Source organism: Copadichromis virginalis, linkage group LG12 (assembly GCF_057382275.1).
Source record: "Copadichromis virginalis isolate Kocher_CV1m ecotype Utaka linkage group LG12, C_Virginalis_male_GT1.1, whole genome shotgun sequence".
In the NCBI taxonomy this organism is placed as follows: domain Eukaryota; kingdom Metazoa; phylum Chordata; class Actinopteri; order Cichliformes; family Cichlidae; genus Copadichromis; species Copadichromis virginalis.
Genome location: NC_140629.1, coordinates 1,079,111 through 1,104,208, shown reverse-complemented (window position 1 = coordinate 1,104,208; position 25,098 = coordinate 1,079,111). Strand labels below are relative to the sequence as shown.

The window sequence follows — 25,098 nt, the reverse complement described above, 5'->3', positions numbered from 1 at the left end:
TTTGGTATGGACATGTCATTAGCACACAAGTCCAATAACAGAATACCATGTTTGAACATAAGGGTGTTCATAAGTGCACGCAGCACTGGGACACCCTAGGTCACGGGTTGATTTTGTAATTTGTGCACTAAATGTGGATGGAGTGCTACTGAGCTCAGGACGTAATCCGGCAGTGGAAGGGCTACTTCAAGGATCTCGTCAGGCCCACTAACAAGCCTTTTGTAGATGAAACTGAGTCCAGGGATGAGGGGGAATGATCCGTCCAGTACCGGTGGCCCTGGGGTATATCGGATCGTATTGGTGAGGAGCATCAGCTTTTCATTTTTGTTGTGGAATGCTGGACCAGCTCATTGTCCCCCTGAGGACATTTGAAATGACTTGGGAGTTTGTCCTTAATTCTTAAGGACATGACTTTAAGGTCAGGTTTATCGGCTGTTGGTACTTGTCCAGTATCTTCAGATTTTTTATTTTTTTTGTCAGGCCACACTGTGCACCCTGGAGAAATCTGCCAAAAACTTACAGATGTTAAAGCTGTGAGAATTCCTGCTCTAAACGTCTTGGTGCATGCTCAGTCCATAAACACAGAAGAGCCATCAGGCCAGGACTCTGCAGTCTATTCACACCTACAGGCCAGTGGACACTCTTTCAATGATGAGGATGTATCATCCTGGACAGGTAGGAACGCTGGTTTGAGCGCCGAGTCAAGGAGGCCATTTACGTGAAAAGGGAAAGACCATCTCTGAATCGAGGAGGGGGCCTAAGGGTCCATCTGTCACCATCTTACAATGCTGTGATTGTAGCCATTCCCCAACTCTATGTGAATGGGACTCATGGCCATTGATCAGTGGTTGTTGATCAATGGTCATCACGGTTTGCATATTGATGATCAATAAACTGAGATCCCAGCCCATTGTTCCTTCAGTGGGCTGTGAGGTCAGTGTCCTGTTTATAAGGTGAGACTGAAGAAGTCACCTGATGATGATGATGAGACGTTTCACCCACTGAAAACATCTGGATGAGCAGAATCAGCTGTTTGGGATACTGCTCAAAGCCATTTCAAACCTTCCACTGAAAGTCTGGCTCCTGACTGTTGAACTGTGTAAATGCTGAACTCAGCAGCTACAGCACTAACAAAGTCAGAAACCTTTCTAAAGCTTTGCTGGTATATTTGAAATATTTAAAGGTAGTGTAAAATATTAGGTATCTTAATTAATAAAAGTGGTGTGAGAAAAGCCACGATGCTGTTCCCAACCATCTCTAACATCTTCTGTTCCTCTGTGTGCTCTGTTCAGGCCATGGAGCTACTGGTCGAGAAGGCCATCAGTAGCGCGTCTGCCCCTCTGAGCCCCGGTGATGCACTGAGACGTGTCTTTGAATGCATCTCCTCTGGGATTTTACTCCCAGGTAAGGTGGTTTGGCTTTCTTTTGCATTGTTAGTTTTGTACTTGAAGAAAATTGATTCCATTTCTGTTCTTAAATCAAAACTAAATGGCAGAACGGTGGGCCAGTTCTGCTTCTGTTCTTGGCTTTTGAGTTATTAAAGTTTTGTATTCTCCAGATTTTATTTCTTTTCAATTTTCTTTTTGTTTTGGGGTTATCTTCATTTCCCCTCATTTAAATTATATTTTTCATTAGTTGCAGTCATGTTAAATGTTCTAATATAGGTGGTATTTGTCAGGGAAACATGTAAGAAATGTCTAATAGTAGCAAAATGTCTTTCAGCTAACTTCACAGTGAGTTTTCTGGGTTTAAGCTCTTTCACAGGAGGAACTGAAACCATTGTTCTGATCAAAGCTACAATTTCCCAATTTAAATAAGGCTATTTCACCACTCCCATTGTGTGACTGTGGTGAATGCATTCATTATGAATCAAACTTCCTTCCCTTTGTTCTGATCTGGGATCTGATTGCTTCAGTCAGGGAAGCTGAAGGGCTTCAGTAAAATATCACCAACAAAAATCAACCCCTGTAGCTCTTCGGTGTCCACAGGTCAGAGGTGCTGAGAACGTGAAATACTGAGGGAGCACTGAATTGTGAACATTTTCAGGACTGATTTTATAACCATGCAGAAGTATTGGGTGTGTTTCTGTACCCACGTCCTTTATTGCTCCTAATTCAGCTAGGTTTCTTTTAGCCGTTAACATTTGTTTACCTCGTGTGCTCTCCCGACACTTGGATCGCGTTTCAGTGCAGGCAAATTCAAATGCTCCAAAGGAACACTTTTAAGAGCACACCAGATGCAGATGTCTGGGCATGAAGCTGTGTGCACCCATGGCTGTAGATCAGGAGGCCGATCCAAATAGCCTTGGGGGAGATAGCAAGCCCCAGTTTTTCTGTGATGCATCCTTTGGAGCCGGGGTGTGAATGTTAGAAAACAATTAGCATAGGAAAATGCCCGGATGAATGGAGCAAGTTATTTGTGGTGAGTTTTTGCAGCAAGTGAAATCGTTCACTGGCAATCAGGATAAGATGGTCCGAGTTTGTAGAGTAGATTTGCTTCTGTTTGCTAATGTTTATAGGACCACCTTGTGTCTTCCTTTTATATTTTATTTTCCCTTGCTGTAAGAGCTCTAAGAGCAGTAAAGGCTGCACTTGGTGTAAACGCATCTAATGCTTTATGCAAGAAGATATAAAGAACCAGATCTGTGACAATCAAAGGGTTTGATGGGTGGTTTTATATTCACATTAGAAATCGTAACGTATACTCAAACCTCCAACATCTGGCCTATTGGCTGGTTGGTGTGTTGATCAGTAGGATTTGAATACCTCCTAATGAAGTGTGTTTTTCCCACTAGGTGGACCAGGACTGGTAGATCCCTGTGAAAAGAAGCCCGTGGATACCCTGGCGACTTTGGGAGAGCAGCAGAGAGAGGACATTACCTCAAGTGCCCAAGTAAAAAAATCTATATCTCTGTAAACATGCAGCCACGTTTAGCATTTGAAAGTTTTTAAGATGAGTTGCTGCTGCTTTTGTTTGATTTTTAAGATTGTGGTTACATGATCGTAAAGCATTTCTCCTTCAAAGATCTGTTAGATTCAGCACCTGGCAATCTGATTGTTGTGTTTGACATCATTAGCATTAGAGATAAGATCAGTTGAACTTTATTAGTCCCACAGGTGGGAAATTTCTTTCGTTACAGCGAAAGTGCAAAGTTATGTAGCAGAAATTAGAAAACACTGGAATGGAATAAAATAAAAATAAATTACTATATACAGTAGAATAAAATAGAATACAAATGCTATATACAACTGAGTAAAAAAATACAAAAGTACAACTTTGTCAGAAAAAGAGTATTACACTTAGTGTTATTGCACATGTGTGGATGTGTGTGTTTGATCAGTTGAAGTCTTTGTTATGGAGTCTGACAGCAGTGGGGAGGAAAGACCTGTGAAATCTCTCCGTCCCACACAGTGGGTGCCGCAGTCTCCCACTGAAGGAGCTGCTCAGTGCTGTCAGAGGCTCCTGCATGGGGTGGGAGATGTTGTCCAACAGGGATGACAGCTTAGCCGCCGTTCTCCTGTCACTCACCACCTCCACTGGGTCCAGAGGGCAGAACAGAGCTGGCCCTTCGGATCAGCCTGTTCAGTCTCTTCCTGTCCCCAGCAGAGATGCTGCCGCCCCAGCAGACCACACCGTAAAAGATGGCTGAGGCCACCACAGATTCATAGAAGGTCTTCAGGAGTGGGCCCTCCACCCCAAACGACCTGAGTCTCTGCAGCAGGTACAGCCTGCTCTGCCCTTTCCTGTAGAGGGCGTCTGAGTTATGAGTCCAGTCCAGTCTATTGTTCAGATGAACACCAAGGTACCTGTAGCTGTCCACAGCCTCGATGTCCATACCTTGGATGTTCAGTGGTTGCAGTGGAGGATGTTTGTGCCGGTGGAAGTCTACCACCAGCTCCTTGGTTTCACTGGTGTTGATCTGGAGGTAATTCAGCTGGCACCAGTCCACAAAGTCTTGGGTCAGTTCTCTGTACTCCCTGTCGTCCCCATCAGTGATGAGGCCGACTATTGCAGAGTCATCAGAGAACTTCTGCAGGAAGCACTGGGTGGAATTGTGGGAGAAGTCTGCAGTGTAGATGGTGAAGAGGAACGGAGCCAGAACCGTTCCCTGTGGGGCCCCCGTACTGCAGACGACCCTGTCCGACACACAGCCCTGAGTCCTCACATACTGTGGTCGGTCGGTGAGGTAGTCCAGGATCCAGGTAGTGAGGTGATGGTCCACTCCAGAGTTCACCAGCTTGTCCTTTAGAACCGAGGGAAGAATGGTGTTGAAGGCACTGGAGAAATCAAAGCACATGATTCTCACAGTGCTTCCAGCGGTCTCCAGGTGAGCGAGGGAACGATGTAGGAGGTGAATGACGGCATCATCCGCTCCAATGCCAGGCTGGTAGGCAAACTGAAGTGGGTCCAGTGATGAGCTTATTAGGCGCCGAAGCTGAGCCAGGACCAGCCGCTCCAGGGTCTTCATCAGGTGGGATGTCAGAGCCACCGGCCTGTAGCTGTTGAGGTCCTTGGGGCGTGAAGTCTTTGGCACTGGTACAACACAGGAGGTTTTCCAGATCTGTCGGACTCTCCCCAGCCTCAGGCTCAGGTTGAAGAGGTGCTCCATCACCCCACACAGTTGGTCCGCGCAGGACCTGACGACCCTCGAGCTGATGCCATCTGGACCCGCTGCCTTCTTGCCATTAATCCTCCTCAGTTCCCTCCTAACCTGGGTGGTTGAGAGAGACAGGCTGGAGCCTTGTGTTGAGTGTGTATTGGATGCTGTTGTTGGGGGTGGGGAGGAGTGAGCAGGGTGAGTAGAGGAGGTGTGAAGTGTCAGAGGTGGAACAGCAGCAGTGGGGGTGGGTGAGTCTGCAGCCGATGTTGCAGACTGCCTCATGGTTGAATCAAATCTGTTGAAGAAATGATTCAGTTCATTTGCCCATCTCACATCCCTCCCAGGCAGAGAGTTCTGCTCTTTGTGGCCTGAGATGGTTCTGAGGCCTCTCCAGACTTCACCAACGTTGTTTTGCTGAAGCTGGTTCTCCGTCTTCTGTCTGTAGCTGTCCTTCCCATTCCTTATCAGTCCTCCATTAGATGAATACAAACCCAGTATGTGCTCTATCCCTCATCTGCACGCTGTCCTGTCCATCCTGCTCACTCCCAGGGAACATCTCTGACTCTCGTTGCTCCCACCACTCTCTCCCAATAACTCTGTCTTCTGACCTCCATCCTGCTGACAGCAGTCAAATCAAATCACTTTTATTGTCACATCACATGTGCAGGTACATTGGTACAGCACATGTGAGTGAAATTCTTGTGTGCGAGCTTCACAAGCAGCAGAGTTGTGCAAAATACAAGAATGGCTACATCTGAAACTAATAAATATATGTACAATATATAATAGTATATGCATTTCTGGATGTGTATACTAAATATTTTTCTGTGTGTGTGTGTGTGTGTGTGTGTGTGTGTGTGTGTACACATATTTTACAAATTAAATAGAGTAAACAATAAATAAAATATATAAAATATACAGAGTGAGACATGTGCAAAACAGTGGCATTACTGTACAGTGTGGAGTGCATAATGTTAAAGTTCCAGTAGTGAAGCTGAGGTGTCTATGACGTGTTCAGCAGTCTGATGGCCTGGTGGAAGAAGCTGTCTCTCAGTCTGCTGGTACGGGACCGGATGCTGCAGAACCTCCTTCCTGATGAAAGTAGTCTGAACAGTTTATGGCTGGGGTGACTGGAGTCCTTGATGATCCTCCCCGCTTTCCTCAGGCAGCGCTTCCTGTAGATGTCTTGGAGGGAGGGAAGCTCACCTCCAATTATCCGTTCAGAGCACCGCACTACTCGCTGGAGAGCTTTGCAGTTGTAGGCGGTGCTGTTGCCATACCAGGTGGTGATGCATCCAGTGAGGATGCTCTCAATGGCACAGTGATAGAAGGTCCTGAGGATGCGGGGGCTCATGCCGAATCTTTTCAGTCTCCTGAGAAAGAAGAGGCGCTGCTGCGCCTTCTTCACTGTTTTGTTTGTGTGTACTGACCACGTAAGATCCTCAGCCAGATGTACTCCAAGGAACCGGAAGCTGCTCACTCTCTCCACAGCAGCGCCGTTGATGGTGATGGGGGTGTGCACTTCTCTGCACCTCCGGAAGTCCACTATCAACTCCTTTGTCTTTGCGACGTTGAGGGTGAGATGGTTGTCTTGACACCAGTGGGTCAGGGCGCTGACCTCCTCCCTGTAAGCCGTCTCATCACCGTTGGTGATAAGACCCACCACTGTAGTGTCGTCCGCAAACTTCACAATGATGTTGGAGCTGTTAGTGGCCGTGCAGTCGTAGGTGTAGAGTGAGTACAGGAGAGGGCTCAGTACACACCCCTGTGGAGCACCAGTGTTCAGTGTGACGGGGGATGAAGTGATGCTGCCCAGTCTGACCACTTGGCGTCTGTCAGACAGGAAGCTAAGGATCCAGCTGCAGAGGGAGCTGCTCAGTCCTAGATCCTGCAGTTTCCTGTCCAGCTTCGAGGGAACGATGGTATTGAATGCTGAGCTGTAATCTACAAACAGCATCCTCACATACGTGTCTCTCTTCTCCAGGTGTGACAGGGCAGTGTATAGTGTCAGGGCTATGGCATCATCAGTGGACCTGTTGTGGCGGTATGCGAACTGTAGAGGGTCCAGTGAGTCGGGTAGTGCAGAGCAGATGAAGTCCCTGACCAGCTTCTCGAAGCATTTGCTTACGATGGGGGTCAGGGCTACAGGTCGCCAGTCGTTCAATGAGGAGATGGTGGAGGATTTGGGTACAGGGACGATGGTGGCCATTTTGAAGCAGGCTGGGACTACAGACAGAGAGAGGGAAAGGTTGAAGATGTGCGTGAACACTCCAGCCAGCTGAGCCGCGCATGACTTGAGGACGCGGCCGGGAATCCCGTCCGGACCAGTAGCTTTGCGTGCGTTCACCTTCCTGAAGCACCTCCGCACATCCTCCTCAGACACAGTGTGCGCACTGACGTCATCCGCGGTGCGCACACTGTCCGGTCTCATGGTGTTCGCTGTGTCGAATCTAGCGTAGAATACGTTTAGATCCTCACACAGAGAGGCCATGGTCTGCGGTGTGCTGGTTTTCCCTCTAAAGTCTGTGATCGTGTTTAGTCCCTGCCACATACTCCGAGGGTTGTCAAACTGTTGCTCCACCCTGTCCCTGTACTCACGTTTGGCTGCTTTGATCGTCTTCCGGAGTTGGTAATGTGCGTGTTTGTAGTCCGATGTGTTCGCGGAGGCAAAGGCGGTGCTCCGTGCCGCCAGTGCCGCGCGAACATCTCCGTTAAGTGAACCCCATGATGATCCTGCTAGCGTACTCTGTACCGTACTCCAGCGTGGATGTCACTTTAAATCCACCTGCAGCATTCCCGGCCTTGCTTCCCTTCCTCCTGGTGCCCCAGTGGAATCACTGGCTTTGCCCTTCTGTCAGGTTTTTGCCAAGTAGTTGATCAGGTCACAGAAAGAGTAAATAACCCCCCCAAACGTGCACATCCGAGACTGTTGAAAGGTTTGCTTCTGCTCTTTGACTCACATGTTCTCCAACTTTGTGTGTTTAGTTTGCTCTTAGGCTGCTGGCGTTCCGTCAGATTCATAAAGTTTTGGGAATGGACCCCCTACCGCAGATGAACCCTCGCTTCAGCATCCGCAACAGCCGGAAGCGTCGCCGTGACAACAGCGATGGCACAGACAGCTTCGAGGGCGAAGGCAAAAAAGACAAGAAAGATTACGACAGTTTCTAAGCTTGCGTTATGAATTGAATCTACATACCAGCTGTACTAAAATGTCGTATGCTCGTCTCCTGTGTACTGGCTTCTTTGTTTTTAAGCTCCAGGTGTACCAGCCTAACTACAGCCTGACTTTGTATGACACACACGTGTATTGTTATTAGTTGTAGATTTCTTACCGTGAGGGCTGAGGACTCTGTGCTAGATGGACGTTTTTACCTGACGTGCTTCTTACAAGAATGAATACAGCAGAGCTTGTGTCACTGCTCCCCACCTGTGTGTTTAAAGTGGAGCCGGACTGAACTGTAATGTGGGTCAGAAGGAAGCGTGAGGAGAAATATCAATGCCTTCATTCATCTGTACAGTTGCATTCAGAGCTGGTCTGTGTTTTTGTTGTTATTGTGAACCTTTTATTTGGCCAACAGATATGTCAAAGTTCCTGTATCCCTGTGCTTAATGCAAGTGCTGTTTGATGCTGTGGTCTTGTTACGTTTCAATGCTAATCTACACTTCAGATGAAGACCTATGGGATGCAGCAGACTATGAAGAATATTTCAGTGTTGAGATACCTTTGTTAGTAGTGACATTGTAAGCCCAGGTATGTAGTTTTGTCTATTCATTTGCATATATAATAAGTATTTGTGTAATCTATAGATGTAAAAAGACAAGTTTTGATTTGTGGAAAAAGTGGCTACGTTGACACTGCCGACTGTTCTGGCTTTTAAATTAGTTTTCTTGTGTAATGGGGATTGTATTGGCTTGCTTGCCTCATACCTTGGTTAGGTGCTAAATCAGTTCTGTCCTGAGGAAAAGGAATAAAGATTATTACTGACTGAGAGATGTCTGTCCTGCCCTGAATGCTCTCTGTGCTCTGCTCGCACGTCCAGCACAGTAAATGCATTTCCACCTGTTTCTCCGGAGCACATTTTTCCTCATGATGGCAAGTAAGTACCCTGCTGTCCCTACATTTACTCACTGACTGACCCGTTCAGCTGCTTGGTAAGGAAAGTATGTGGGCCAATCCCATGGCAGTAACTCGGCATCGATCAGAATCTGAGGAACTTTATTGATCCCAGAGGGAAGTTTGCTGCTATAACAACTCAACAAGCACTTTCATAAAATGAGTGCAGAAACAGAGATGATGATGGAGAAATACTAACATAAATATAGAGTTACAAATCTAAAGGACGTGTGCAAATATGTTGTGTACAAAAGTGACTGCATGGAGGTGTGAGTAATTTATAGTCAGGATGATCTGAAGCTCAAACTGAGCATGAGAATAGAGCGAGGGGAACTGCAGTGTGCTGGTTAGTGCTGTTGTGTATGAGTGTAATTACAAACCACCTGTATGCAGGGTTAAGTGTTTTTCTATCTTTGACTTTTCTGGGTCACAAAGGGAAGGAGAATGAACACGCGTGTAACGAATGTTCTTAAAACGTGGTTATTTCATCGGGCCTTCAGCAAAGATGCAGAGGAAACGAGGTCAAACACCAAGTGGGGAGAAGCTGAGCGACAGATGAGACAAAGCTGTCATCTCCTACGTAGCTGGTTTGTCACAGAAATTCAGAACAGTTTTCTACAAGCAGGACATTGCAGTGCATCTCAGACCCAGCCACACACTCGAGCTGTAGGTTGGCTCGACCGTGGCACATCCAAACGTGCACCAGGACCCTCATCGCTGCCTGCAGCCTCAATTTTTATTTTAGGACCTCTTTGTCTCTCCTGTTCCACACCTGTTTTTGGTTTCCACATGCAGCAGACTGCTTAACAGCCTGTTTCCCTCCTTTTTACTGAACACTTTAATAGCAGCTGTATCTCTGACCAAAGCTAAACGGGGAATGCTGACACATGCAGGATGTTACACAACCCTGTAACTTGTTCGTAGAACAAGGCTGCAGCTGGTAGGACCAGGCTGCATGAATGTGTTATATGCCATATTCTGTTTCTTTTTACCGAGCAGACTAGTCTATTTCCGCAGCCACAACTTTAACAAACTGGAGATTCATTTAAACATTTCCTGTGATTCTGTTTGTGTTGCCTCGAAATCAAAAATGTCGCTCTGCTGTTACTGCAGCATACTGCAACTTCTGCATGTGTGTACGTTGCACATTTTGGAGAAGCAAAGCATGAAATGGACACAGTGAACCAGTGTGTCTTTTAGCTGTTTTGCAACCACTCTTTCAAGGTTTTTTTTTTTTTTAAATAAAGGAAGGTTGAAGATTGGCCTATAATTAGCTAAGACAGCTGGGTCAAGCAACAGGTTAACTACTGCCAGCTTGAAGGCCTGTGGTACACGGCTGTTTAATAGAGATTGGTGGAGTATGTTTACAGTTGAAGCATTATTTAACCTCACTTTGATGGGACATTTTTACTCTTATTTGTATATTTACATTCTTTTCTAAATAAATCAAGTCACCTTTGACCACGACTGCTTTAAACTTTGACTAATAATCTATCACACTGTCAGTAGGAGAATATTTAAATGAGTCATGAGACAGTTTACTGCAAATTACGCAAACAAAACTAATGCATAAAAAAAATCTGCCTGGTGCTACTAAGAATTTATTTTCAATGGGGGAAGATGTTATCAGAACCAGCAAATAGAAATCCACAATGTATCACCAACTGCTGCATCTGTAAGAGACAAAAACACAACAAAAAAAACCCAAACATAGAAAATACAGATACATAAATCGAAATCTTCTTGTCGTGTCAGTGAGAGTTCAAGGTTCTTTATTTGTCACATGCATAGTTATACAAGTATAACACACAGTGAAATGTAGCCTGACACGCTCCTCGACATGTGCAAAAATTGGGGGGGTGTAGAGGAAGAACATTATATATATATATATATATATATACATACATATAGTATATACACTGGGTGAATGTGCAGTAGTAGCAGCAAGCAGGTGAATTCTGTACATTAATATGAATAGACATCTGACTATTTTACAGGATAGACAATATAAACATTTAAAATTAAAGGAATTGAAATGTACATTGTGCCTTGGTTTAGAGTGTCTGGAAGAGTCCTTGTCACAAATGTGCTTGATAACGAGGGTGGGAAGCTGCAGCGATGCCCTCCAGAAGCCTGGAACCAGAATATGAGAGAGCTCCTTGCCTCGTGGTAAATGGACTGGTTCTTATATCGCACTTTTCTACTTTATTTGAGCACTCAAAGTACTTTACACCACAGGGCTGAAGGTGATTATAGGAAAGGTGCTGGATCAGCCCAAAACCACATGGGAGGAACTTGTTAAAGATCTGTATGCAGCTGGGACCACAGTCACCAAAAACACCATCAATAACACACTACACTCGAGTGGATAGAAATCTGGCAGGGCCCACAAGGTCCCCCTGCTCAAGAAGACACATTAGCAATACTGCTGAGGGAGTTTCTATCAAAGGAAAGTTTGAAGCCTAATCTTAAAAGTAGAGATAGTGTCTGTCTCCTGAATCAAAACTGGAAGCTGGTTCCATAGAAGAGGGGCCTGAAAACTGAAGGCTCTGCCTCCCATTCTACTTTTAAATACTCTAGGAACAAGAAGTAGGCCTGCAGAGCGAGAGCGAAGTGCTCTAATAGGGTGATATGGTACTACAAGGTCATTAAGATAAGATGGGGCCTGATTATTTAAGACCTTGTATGAGAGGAGCAGGATTTTGAATTCTGGATTTAACAGGAAGCCAAAACAGGAGAAATCTGCTCTCTCTTTCTAGTCCCTGTCAGGACTCTTGCTGCAGCATTTTGGATTAGCTGAAGGCTTTTCAGGGAGTTTTTAGGACTTCCTGATAATAATGAATTACAGTCGTCCAGCCTGGAAGTAATAAATGCATGAACTAGTTTTTCAGCGTCACTCTGAGACAGGATATTTCTAACTTTAGAGATGTTTTCTTTTAGAGCTGATATTTTATTGTCTCACGTCGAATAGAATAAAGATTGGGGCACTTTGGTCACTTAGATTTTAAACTTAGAAATCTTGATAAATATTGTATTGAATCAGTAAAAGACTACCGGTTCTTTTATTTCGACAATCTCGGACCGGAAATGTGTTGTTATTTATCTTCCGTTTTGGATCGTGGAAGTCGGCAATGAAAACGAGTCTTTTGCTGAGTTTTCACAGAATTACTTTAATTTTAATCGTGTGTTTTATATTTTATGTCTTGTGGAATTTAAAGGGTAAAACAGGTAATGTCGAGCTTTGCAGCTACGCTCACTTGCTTTAGCGAGCTGCACTTTACTGTGACAGAGAGGAGCTAATGGCTGCGACCCTCGTGTTCTGTTCGCAGGTGGGATGCGTGACCAAACGCTGGACTATTTCTTCAGTCGGAGTTTTATAACGAGGATGGACGCTGCCGAGGTTAGCTGGTCGCATGCAGCGAACAGCAGGAGCAGGCTGGCGGAGGCGCTCACAGGTGAGTCCGTGACGTGGCTGTCAGTCCCGCTGACGTCAACATGGAAATTCAAACACCTGACATTTTATTGTTGTTTATGTTAAAGGTCATTTTGTCTAAATCAGCCCTTGTTTAGTCCTGAAGGTTGAAACTATTTTGCGTGATCGTGTTAAGTAGTGATGGCCCGCTTGAAGCTGACGCTCCGGAGCGTGTGTCGAAAAAAACAACACACTGGTTCAGAAGCACTGTGTCGAGGCTTGCTTCGTTTGGCAAAAGTCACGTGACCAGTGACGTCCGAAGCTTCATTACGCACGTAACTGCTTCGGTACCTGATTCAAACAGATATAAGGAAGTGAATCATCCACGGGATTCGTGGAGTGTGTTGATGGTGACAGATAGCGACGAGGTGATCATTCCACTGACAGATATGGAGCCAGCGAGGAAGAGAGGACGTTCTGGCGTGTGGGAATATTTTGAGTTGATTTTGCTCAATTCATTTTATCTGCCGAAGTGAAAAACTTGAAATGTCCAAAATCATGTTTTCATAATGTAAATATCATTACAGCATATGACTTTAGGAACACTTCCATGTGAATTAAAGCTAATGAAGACTACAAAAATGTATTTGACACTATACGTACATTACATTGCTACAGTTTAGAAAATCATTTTGTTTATTGTTGTTAGGTGATAGTCTGCAGGACCCAGGAATACCTGCATATCTACCAACTTGCAGTGTAGTTCCTGCACTCCACAGCCTCTTCTGTTCCATGCAAGTGGATTTTCTCCAGGGCAGGAGAAACTATTTCTAAGAAAAGAAACAGACTCAGCCAGCGCACAGTAACACTAATCCTCTTTTTAAATGTAAATAACAAAAGGGCTACCTGACATAGAGCATGTTTTTACTTTGCAAGTTCTTGATTAGGGATGGGTTTTGATTATCGCTTTTCTGATTACAATCCATGCTAAATTGAATAAAGTGATATTGATTCATTAAAATCCCGTGTCGATTTGTAAATTAACGTTATTATGCCTGAAACGCCAGCATCTCAGGTTAAACCTCACAACATGTCGTCAAACACCATGCAGCTAAAACAGTAACTGGGAGCAGGTTTACGGATTCTGCATACAAACGTGAACACAGAGCGTGAACACAGAGCGCGGACCCGACGCGTCAGAGTCAGATTTTGGTGCGTCGTCGGGTCCGCGCTGTGTTTGCCTCTTTTTTTCCCCGCTGGCTTCTGCAGCTGCAGGTTTCATAACTCTCTGTTTACATCTCTAATTAAGTCTCACATGTGTCAGCTTTCTTTTAATAGATACGAAATTATGGATATATACTGTTAAATGATCAGACTTGTAATATTTCTGACTGAGGCAAAACTTTCCAGATTCCAATCAAATTGAATCGGATCCTGTATCGAATCAAAATGATTCTACAAATCAGTGACGATGCAGCCGTACTCAGCTCCCTAAGCATTTTACCTTTCCAGTTCACAATCAATCCCACCCCTAGGTCAAAAATATGTATAGGACAATTGGCCTAATCTAATATTTTGTATGAACCTGTCAAGCTGTCCAGTGATTAAACGACAAGTAGATGGAGGCAGGACTCCACAGCAGGGGCATACTCCATAATGTGCTGTGCATTATCATATGTATATTATATATATTGCTCACTTATTGTATTTACCAACATCAAGGAGTTATGAGCAAAGAAAGGCCACCATAGTGCATGTTTAAATAGGGAAAGTTTATTGATCAAAATGTATTACGCAAATACGCATTACATTTTTTTCAGCCCCCCAATCGAGAAAACAAAACCAATTACATGTTCAAAGCAACGGAACGGTGGCCCAATATCAGAGAGAACTCCACTCTTGAGTGAGCAGTGATAATTGAGCAGTCCGTTTTATTTTGCAGATTCAAGCTGCTCTTCAAAATTTTCACCACCAGATGTCACCGGAGAGGACTGTGTTGAAAAGCTTCGAGTAATGAACCGTTTTTCAATACAAGCTTCAGTGCTTCGGAAAGCTTCATTTGGCCATCACTAGTGTTAAGTTTCTGCTTCCTTCACATTAGCAACCGCATTAACGTAACCATGGCAGCGTCACTCTGCTAAAGGCTGAAATCATAGTTTCTCCCCGCTGACTCATGTTAATTGTTGGATTGTGTGTCCACAGGTGTTTGTACTTTGCATCATAATAAAATGACGGTAAAAGGCTCCGCCCACTTCCTATCCATGTCTTACCATGCAACGACTCTGTGAATGGACTGGAGAAGTGTAGTGGTAGAGTCCTCCGTCAGGAATGAGATATGTGTGTCGACTTTTTATTCTCCCTTAAAATTATTATGCCATAACGCTGCACAGAGCAGCTCTGCTAACAGGTTATGGGCCCAGAGCAGCAGTAAAGAGATCCTGTAACTGCCAAAGGAAGGGCAGCGTTTCCTGAAACCGCAAGTTACCGGCAGGTGTTAAAAGTTTGGCACGATTGAGTGAGTAAGCGTTTTTGTGCATCATGAGCAGACGCACGGCAGAGTCGGGCAGTCGATATTCCCGTTTGCAGTTTGATGGAGATGAAAGGAAATATGAGATATGGGAAACGAAGTTCCTTGGTCATCTCAGACTACAAGGTTTGAAAGATGTCATCTTAAAGGCTGAGGGTGATGAAGAAGCCGATGGTGAAGATGATGACAAAAATGCAGAAGCATATGCAGAGTTGATACAATTTCTGGATGACAAAAGTTTATCGTTAGTTATGAGAGATGCAGTTGATGACGGACGGAAAGCCCTAAAAATTTTGAGAGGTCATTATGCAGGAGTGGGCAAGCCAAGGATCATAAGTCTGTACACCGAACTTACTTCTCTCACAAATGAAAAGAATGAAAGTGTGACGGACTATATTATCCGAGCAGAAGCAATTATCACAGCGTTAAAAAATGCGGGTGAGTCATTAACTGATGGACTTCTGATCGCAATGATAATGAAAGGTCTACCAGAGACGTTTAAACCCCTGATTGTGCACGTTACACAGAGCGAAGCAAAAATCACATTTTCAGAGTTTAAAGTAAAACTCAGAAGTTATGAAGAAACCGAGAGAATGCGTGCGGCTGTAACTGATGACAACGTAATGAGGACAAAAGTGCAATTAGACCAGGATTCTACTTCATGGCGAGCAGATGACCGAAGATCAAAGAATAATGAGATTGTGTGTTTTAAATGTGGACTAAAGGGACACACTGCAAGAACGTGCCGATCCAGAGTATGGTGCAGTTTTTGCCGGAGTAGTACACACAAAGATGCGACCTGTAGAAGGAAGCTAAGACGGGATGAAGCGAGAGGGGTTGTGGAGAAGGACTACGCGTTCAAGACGGGCTCCGAACCCCAGAGGGTCCCGGACGGCGGCCAAGAGATGCTGAATAACCAGCTACTGGTGGATACGGGAGCGACGTCACATATCTTTACGAAGATCGAGAGTTTTAAGACTTTTGATGACACATTTCGACCCGAGGCTCATTGTGTAGAGTTGGCTGACGGAAGGCGGAGCAGAGGAGCTGCAAAGCGGCGAGGAGATGCTGAGATAAGTATGATTGACAGTAGGGCTGGGCCATATTATACCGTTCACGGTAATACCGGTATAATGTTAGGCAACGATAGGAAAATGAAATATCGCGATAGAATATGAGTAAAACGCGCATGCGCAGTGCCTTTGTTTTCATACGCACATGGCCGATTGTTGAGTGAAACAGATGAACCAGAATTGGTTTGTAAAAATGGTGCAACTTCAGTGATGTGGAACTGGTTTGGTGTTTGTCCGTCAGATACACGACAAAGCACATTTTTTTGCAGAACATGCAAGCGGCCGTCGTTATTGTCGTATTTGTCGGACTAAGATGCTCTTAAATCTGGGAGTAATCTGGGTCCTAAACTCCGTATGCTTCAGGTCAAACGAACACTGCAGCATCACTAAGAGTTAAAAACTGTCTAAATTCTTTCATCTTTAATAAAACGATCAGCATTGCTGCTTTACCAGGTGTAACTATGAAGTTTAACTTCCAGGCATCCATGAAAACAAAATGTATTACATTTAACGGAGTTAGAAGCTAGCAGGAAGCTAGCAGAAGTTAGCTCGCTAGTTTCGCTAGTTACCTAAACATGATATAGCATGTTCTGACTGAGAGATTTCTGAAAAAAATCAAACGTACAGCTCTGCTATCACTTCCAACATAAATGAAGACAGGAAACTAAACAGCAGTGACGTTTGTAGGGTTACTGAAGTTGGGCTAGCTGGTATATAATTATGTGCTACGTGATCGCTAGCAACACAGCTATGTTAGCATAACATAAACAGTGAAGCTGGAGGACAAACACTAACACTTTTCCACTTATAAAAGTTAACGTTAAGGTTCCTCATGGTTAGAGACAAATGCAATCGCATGGCAGGATGCTGTAAAAGGACCAAACTTCAGTCAGGAGAACAACTGAGATAATCCATCCACAATACGAGGTTAGTCATTAATATACTGCAACAACATGGGAATAGAGCAGCTGCCAGAGAATTCAACATTAATGAATTAATGGTACAGAAGTGGAGGAAGCAAGAAGAATGAGTTTAATAAAGTTTGATTTATCTGACTGCTTTGTTTCGCTTAATGTGCCTTATAATCCCGTGCACCTTATGGTCCGAAAAATACGTACTGCACACTGCAGTTTAATGTTGCAAAGCACCTCTTTTTAACTTCAGTGGATATTATACATGGTTATGCTCAGGATATGTCAGCCCATTTCTACTGGAAATGCCTTTTGGTTAAACTTTCAGCAAGGAATTTGCATTTGCACTGTTACATTTTTATAAAGCTTTAATGTACATAAAAACCAGCTTCTTGTTTAATTTTTAAGTGAAAATAAATGATAGGTTGTCTTTTTGCGCTAGTAATGTTGTGGAGTTGTATTTTGTCTCGCATCAATTATATCGTCAGTTATATCGTTATCGCAAATTTTCAAATATATATCATGATAAATATTTTTGGCCATATCGCCCTGCTCTAATTGACAGTAAAGGACGCAGTCACAAGGTAACATTGAAACAAGCACTCTACATTCCATCGTTTCCACAGGACATTTTGTCAGTAAAAGCAGCTACTAGTAACGGAGCCACTGTGGTTTTCAAACACGGGGACAGTTTTCTTAAACATGTTGATGGAACAAAATTCCCTATATATGAACACGTGAGACTGTTCTTTATAAACACTGTGCAAGAGTTTGAAGAGAAATGTAATGGATGTTTTGATATGCAAACGTGGCATGAAATTCTAGGACACTGTAATTATGAGGATGTTCAAAATCTGCAAAATGTCGTTGATGGAATGGAAATTAAGGGTAAAATCAACAAAAATATGCAATGTGAAGCCTGTATACAAGGGAAGTTTACTCAAACTAGGAACCGAGAACCAGATGAAAAGGCCAGGGCAGCATTAGAGTTGGTACATACGGATTTAGCTGGTCCGATTACGCCAAACTCTAAAGAAGGGTTTAAGTATGTTTTGTCGTTTGTTGATGATTATTCAGGTGCAAAATTTGTATATAATCTGAAACACAAAAGTGATACAACTCAAGCAACTGAAAGATTTATTGCAGAGGTGGCGTCATATGGGAAAATCAAGTGCTTTCATTCTGATAATGGAACTGAATTTACAAGCAGACAGTTCAGAGATTTATTAAGTAGACACGGCATTAGGCAGGAAACTTCGGCGCCATATTCGCCTCATCAAAACGGAACAGCAGAGAGGAACTGGCGTACACTTTTTGACATGGCGAGATGCATGTTAGTTGAGAGCGAATTGCCAAAGTCTTTATGGCCATATGCAGTACAAACCGCGGGAGTGATTCGGAACCGATGTTTTAACAAACGCACAGGTCAGACAGCGTATAAGATGTTAACTGGAAAAAGACCTGATCTTTCTAGAATGAAAAAATTCGGATCATTGTGCTATGCTTATAAACAAAATAGGGGAAAGCTGGATCCAAGATGCGACAAAGGTGTTTTCTTGGGATATGACAAAAATAGTCCAGCATATTTGATCTATTTCCCAAAAACCGGGAAAGTTGAAAAGCACAGATTGATAAAAATACTAAATCCCGCGACAATGGATCAACAAACACAGAGTGATCAGATGTATGAAGATGAGGTTTATGAATCCAGAAAAGATGGTGAACCCAAACAGACGAAGGATGAGGATATTCCAGATGGTAGTGAAAGCAGTCAAACTGAGTCCGAGGTTAAAACTGATGATAAAGTAGATGCTGGAGCTACACGTTATCCATCCAGAATCAGAAAGAGACCTGATTATTTGAGTGATTATATCACGGATGTGAAAGAGTGTGAAAATGAACAGATGCAAACCAGTGTTGATTATTGCTACAGATTGTTGTGTGAAATACCCACATCATTTAGCGAAGCTATTGTGTCAAGTGAGTCAAGGAGACTTTTTCACCGACTGCTAACTTATCGAGTGTGAGAGTTTTGATGCAGAAAGTGGTTCAGGATGATATGTTGGTTCACCAGATGGATGTAAAAACCGCCTATCTACACGCATCAATAAATGAAGAAATATATATACAACAACCAGAAGGTTTTGAGACAGAATCAAGTGAGACTAATAAACTGGTGTACAGATTAAAGAAATCACTTTATGGGCTGAAGCAATCGGGTCGTAACTGGAACCAAACCTTACATGACTATTTAAGCAGTTGTGGATTTAGACAAAATACTGCTGATCATTGTGTGTATTCAAAAGAAACTGAAAGTGAAAAAGTAATCATCATAGTGTGGGTGGATGATTTACTCATTGCAGCTAACAATGAAAATGTGCTTTCAGGCGTGAAAGAAATGCTCTCTTCTAAATTCCAAATGAAAGATCTGGGGAAACTTAACCATTTTCTAGGAATAGATTTTCTTCAAGAAAAAGAATGTGTCAGAATGTCACAGAAAATATATATTGAGAACATTTTAAAGAGATTTAACATGCAAAACTGTAAGCCAAGGTTAACACCCTGTGAACAGAAATGGACTCATTCTGATAAATTCGAGACATTACCAGATGTGAGGAGATATCGTGAAGCGGTAGGATGTCTTATTTATCTGAGCTATTGTACGCGACCTGATTTAAGCTATGTTGTCAGCAAACTGTCACAACATTTCAATGCGCCAACTGTTGATGATTGGACAGCAGTGAAACATGTTCTGAGGTATCTAAAAGGTAGTCGAGGAAAAGAACTGTGTTTTAGGAAACGTTCAAGTGGAAAACTAGGTCTACAAGCATACAGTGATGCAGATTGGGCATCCGATGTTTCTGATAGACGCAGTATGACAGGTTATTGTGTAAGCCTAAATGAAAATGGTCCTTTGATATCATGGAAAACCAAAAAGCAGACAACTACAGCACTATCAACTTGTGAAGCCGAATACATGGCATTAGCAGCAACAATTCAGGAATGTATGTATTTGACTTATTTGATTCAAGATCTTGATGAGTTTGAGTATCAAATACCTATGATATTGGAGGACAATCAGGGAACAATCGCTTTGTCAAAAAATCCAGTGAACAGACAAAGATGTAAACACATTGATGTGAAATATCATTTTATAAGGTCAGCTGTACATGAAAGGAAAGTGCTCATTGATTACTGTCCAACTGAGTCAATGGTAGCAGATATGATGACGAAACCAGTTTCAAAGTCTAAGTTAGAAAAATTCTCTGTATTTGTGTTTGGAATGTAAGATGTTTTTTCGGAGGATTGTTTTTCCCCAACCTGTGTACAAGTGGGGGTGTTGGATTGTGTGTCCACAGGTGTTTGTACTTTGCGTCGTAATAAAATGACGGTAAAAGGCTCCGCCCACTTCCTATCCATGTTTTACCATGCAACGACTCTGTGAATGGACTGGAGAAGTGTAGTGGTAGAGTCCTCCGTCAGGAATGAGATATGTGTGTCGACTTTTTATTCTCCCTTAAAATTATTATGCCATAACGCTGCACAGAGCAGCTCTGCTAACATTAATTATCATACTTTTCAACAGAAACACTAATTTTAGAGTAAAAATATTAGAATGCATTATAATCTCTGTCTGTTCTACAGAAATATGGGAACACATTGCTTCCTCAAACGGCGGCTCTGAGCTGCTGGGAGCTTCCCATGATGCACTCAGTGTTTTTACTCACCACTTGTGGATACATTTAATCAGTAGTTATTATTAATCTCTGGCTCTCTTCCACAGCGTGTCCTTATTGTATTTTGTGTTGAATAAATAAAATGTCATTTTATTGTGAAGGAAGGAGGCTTCATGATATGTAACATGGATTAGAGGGCTGGTGTGTGAGCTGTGATTCATCTCAGGTCTGCCTAATAATCTGGACACTGTAATGTAATGCATTCTTTTTTTATAAAGCACTTTTCTAGTCTTACTGACTAACCAAAGAACTTTAGATTGCAAGTCACATTTTAACTACATTGTGTGCACTTTGAGGACTTTATCCGTCTCACATCCGTAGCCAGATTTTCCAGTTAACCTAGCATTTAATCCACGTTTGGACTGTGGGAAGAGGCCAGAGTCCCTGGAGAAACCCACACAGGCACAGGGAGAGCATACAAACTCCCCGCAGAGGCCACAGCTGGAGATAAAATCAGGACCCTTTGTGGCCGTGCTGCACACAGAGCGACTGTGTGCTCGTCATACTGCGCTAACCTCCTCTGGGCTGAAAATAAAAAGATATATTCAGTGATGTTTGTCGTTGGGATGATACTTAAGAAAGATACGAGTCGGTTTCTAATGGGCAACAACTGTTTTTCAGGTCCTTCTCTTATGATTGAAGCTGACATTGTCCTGAGAGGTCGTGATCCCAAAGAGCCAATCATGGCACATCCCCCTGATACAGACAGTGACATCACCCTGAGGGAATGGCTGGAGGGAGTGAAAGAGTACGGCAAGGGGATAAAGCTGGACTTTAAGAGGTGAGAAGCAGGTTCTGTTCCACCAATGCTGTGTGGGTCTGTGTGACGCTAACGCTGAGCTATACTCTCCACATAGCATGGAGGCTGTGTCAACATCTTTAGTCCTGCTGCAGGAAGTGCTGACTGAGCCATACCGTCCTGTGTGGATCAACGCAGACATCTTCTCGGGTCCTGGGGGGCAGATCGGACCTCTGGAGCATCACACCTTCCTCTCTGTTGTGACTCATCTTCCCTCACACACTGTGCTGTCTCTGGGCTGGACTACAGGATGGACTGCTGGGACAGATAATCCAGGTAAACATACCTCATCACCATTGCCTTTTTGTACTCTGAGAACTAAATTTTCTTGATAATACAAGAATAATATCATGTAAACAAATGTATTCAGATTATGGCTGGGTATCGTCACTGATTTCTGGAATCAATTCAATTCGATTAGATTTGAATCGGGGAAATTTTGCCTCAGACAGTCAGAAATATTATAATTCTGATTACTTATCAGTACATATCTATATTTTTATATCTATAAAAACAACGCTGACACGTTTGAGACTTGATCAGAGGTGTGAGCATCACAGCAGACGCCTTTGTGTCAAAGTAGCTGAGGATGAAACAGAAAAACAAAGTTACAGAGGTTTGATTACAGACACAGCTAAGAGTTTTGCAATTTGTGATCATTTTAAAAAGTTTACATTTCTTCAGTATTGAACAGCAGAAATGTGGCTTTCTTGTCAGAAGTCATCTAAGTAAAAAGAAAAACCACAGCGCTGTAAACAACGGTAGACTGGTAATGAGCAAGCATATGGGAAACTGTTCTTCAAGTACACAGAGAAAGAGAGCTGTGCAGGAAGTGTGATTTTATCGTGGTGGAAGCAAAGCAGCAAAAGTCAGACTGAAGTCATGACGATGTTTATCTGTAGTTTGGATCTTCTTTTGCTGCTGGTTCAGTCAATGTTGTTTGGAGAGCAATAAAACCTGCAGCTCCAGAATCTAGCACGTGAACACAAAGCTCGACCCGCCGAAACATCAGAATCAGTGAGCTGATTCAGCCCTGACCGTGTCTGTGCCGTCGGGTGAGAAAGTCGACATCTCACTGATCCTGATCCGTCGGCGCTTTATGTTTACGTCTTTGTGCAGAATCCGTGTTCCTGCTCTCGTTTACTGTTTTAGCTGTTTGGTGGTTGTTGGAAATTTGAGAGGTTTAACCTGAGATTCTGGTGTCTCAGGTAAAATACGTTTATATGTAAAAATCGATTCAGGATTTAATGAATCGATATTGCGTTATTCAAACTGGAATCGATTGTAATCAGAAAATCGATAATCAGAACCCACCCCTAATTCAGATTAGTGGGAGGTGATGCCACCAGCACATTTAGGACCTTTTAGTATTGTCACCCATATTTGAGGGTTTTAGGATGATGTCACTAAAAAGCCTAACTGCTGTTCAATAGTGAAGAAATGTAAATGTTGGGTCTGGGCTTGCAGGCCCCGCTGGTTCAGAGAGTTATCACCTGTGAAGAAAGCAAGACATCAGCTTAAACAGTATTTAACTTAAAAGGGAAGCCTGGTCGGATCTCAGAGCTGCAACTCTGCACTTGACTCAGACGACTCCGCCCCCAGCCTTTGCTTGCCACCTTTTAATTAGATGCATACCGTTTACACAAGCACCACCCATTGTAAAACCCCTGTGGTGTGTCAGGCACTGTGTGTGTGTGCATGTGCAAGCACGTGTGTGTGTTTGTGTGACTTCCTGCTGATGGAGGAACAGAAAAATATCTCAACATGCAGTTTACGAATTTAAGTACAACAATGACAGCTATTATCAAAATCACCCTAACAGTCCTGTTTGTCCTTTTTGTCCTTTAAATTATTCAACCATACATCATTTACACAAATCCTCTGTCCTATCATTCACCTCATATTACTGTAAAAGCAAACAGTTGATAAATGTGTTAGCAGTTATCCTATTTCTCATTGATCTCACACATGGTAAACTGCATCCTACAAGTAAGAAAATGAAAGTTAACAGTCCAAAAAGAGGAATTAACACTTCCAAAATCATTCCAGCCTTGTGGTGCATTTCCTGCCGGTGTAGATTCCTCTGCAGAGTCATTGAGTTCTGCAGCGCTTTCTCCATTCGTATCATTGTCCATACGGCCAGAGTCCAAGTGTATGTACACATGGGCATGCAAACACAGCAGTTGGTGTTGTTGTCTATTCAGGTGGCTTTCTGAGCTATCTTCAAAGCTGTAGGCCTGGTCAGCAGCCCCCTCACTGTGGGTTGGACCAGCACTTCCTTTTTATGGCCTCTATCAACCCCCATCTCCTGACTTCAGGCGTTCTTCCTGTGGGGTGATACAGTCATCAAAATTTCAGCCAGCTTTGTAGAAGTGCTCATGATGCAAATGACAACAACAATGACACACAGGAAACCTCTTCAGAGTGTCAAAGTCTGCATGGCACAGTGAAACAGCATTAGGTGATCCTCCTGGGGAAATTGCTGTCAGTCATTTCCCGTCACAGTCACAGCTTCTGGTGTCTGTGCTGTTTACAGAGTCATAATTTCATCGCTGATCTCCTTCTGCGCTGTCGCTTGGCACGCTCCCTTCATCCCTCGGTTTCTTGCTCTACCCTGAAGGTTTAGGGTAGAGCAAATCTTACACTCTAGTTGTCTTGGTTTAGGTCTTATCTTTGTGACAGAACTTTTAGTGTTAACTTTTTAGGGTATGAGTCTTCCTCTGCCACTTTTCAGTCTGGGGTCCCGCAGGGCTCAATTTTAGGGCCTCTTCTTTTTTCATTATATTTACAGCCCCTGGGAACCATCCTCAGAAGGCATGGAATATCCTTCCACTGCTATGCTGACGACTGTCAGATCTATCTGCCTCTGAAGCAGAAAGAGGCCTTCTCTATTAAGCCACTTTTAGCATGTCTAGAAGACATTAAATCTTGGATGTCCCTAAACTTTCTAAGATGCAATTCCAGCAAAACTGAGGTCATTCTGTTTGGTCCTAGTGGACCTTGTGAACCCTCCGCTATTGATTTGGGACCCCTGGCAGAGTATTTTAAATCTGTTGCTACAAACCTGGGTTTTAAGATGGACAGTGATTTTAAATTAGACAGTCAAATTAGGGGTTGTGTCAAGTCCAGTTTTTATCATCTAAGGCGCTTGGCAAAGATAAGACCTATTTTATCCGCGACCGTGGCTCAGGGGGTTGGGAATCGCATCTGTAACCGGAAGGTCGCCGGTTCGATCCCTGGGCTCTCTGTCCTGGTCGTTGTGTCCCTGGGCAAGACACTTTACCCTACTTGCCTACTGGTGTTGGCCAGAGGGGCCGATGGCGCGATATGGCAGCCTCGCTTCTGTCAGTCTGCCCCAGGGCAGCTGTGGCTACAACTGTAGCTTGCCTCCACCAGTGTATGAATGTGAGAGTGATTGAATAGTGGTATTGTAAAGCGCTTTGGGTGCCTTGAAAAGCGCTATATAAATCCAACCCATTATTATTATTATCCAGGCCGCATCTTGAAACGGTAATCCATGCTTTTATTTCATGTCGTTTAGATTACTGTAATGCACTATATTGTGGAGTTAGTCAGCATCTTCTCTCTCGTCTGCAGCTGGTCCAAAATTCTGCTGCACGACTTTTAACCAGAACTCGTAAAAGAGAGCAAATAACTCCCATCCTGGCTTCACTCCATTGGCTGCCTGTATATCTTAGAGTTCATTTTAAAATTCTCATGTTTGTGTTTAAATGTTTAAATGGTCTTGCCCCAACTTACCTCTCTGAGCTTCTGCATCCTTACTCACCCCCCAGGTCTCTCAGGTCAGCTGACAAGCTGCTCCTGGAGGTACCCAGGTCCAAGAGAAAGCTCAGAGGGGATCGGGCCTTCTCTATTGCTGCTCCTAATCTGTGGAACAATCTTTCCCAGCACATTAGAGAGGCCC

General features: G+C 43.5%; 2 protein-coding genes across 2 annotated transcripts in view; both read left to right on the top strand.

Annotated features, from left to right (window-relative positions):
• The window catches only part of zfr (zinc finger RNA binding protein), a 42,407-nt gene extending 33,816 nt beyond the window's left edge, over positions 1 to 8,591 (top strand). The window contains exons 18-20 of the mRNA XM_085474283.1: positions 1,293 to 1,404; positions 2,795 to 2,892; positions 7,586 to 8,591. Of these exons, the coding sequence (XP_085330409.1) occupies positions 1,293 to 1,404; positions 2,795 to 2,892; positions 7,586 to 7,768 (393 nt within the window). The 3' untranslated portion in view covers positions 7,769 to 8,591. The remainder of the gene's footprint in view (positions 1 to 1,292; positions 1,405 to 2,794; positions 2,893 to 7,585) is intronic.
• Positions 8,592 to 11,610: 3,019 nt separating this feature from the next.
• Positions 11,611 to 25,098, top strand: part of fam151b (family with sequence similarity 151 member B) — a 33,969-nt gene continuing 20,481 nt past the window's right edge. Inside the window, exons 1-4 of the mRNA XM_085474285.1 lie at positions 11,611 to 11,942; positions 12,044 to 12,169; positions 20,996 to 21,155; positions 21,232 to 21,449. Coding sequence (XP_085330411.1) covers positions 11,846 to 11,942; positions 12,044 to 12,169; positions 20,996 to 21,155; positions 21,232 to 21,449 — 601 coding nt within the window. The 5' untranslated portion in view covers positions 11,611 to 11,845. The remainder of the gene's footprint in view (positions 11,943 to 12,043; positions 12,170 to 20,995; positions 21,156 to 21,231; positions 21,450 to 25,098) is intronic.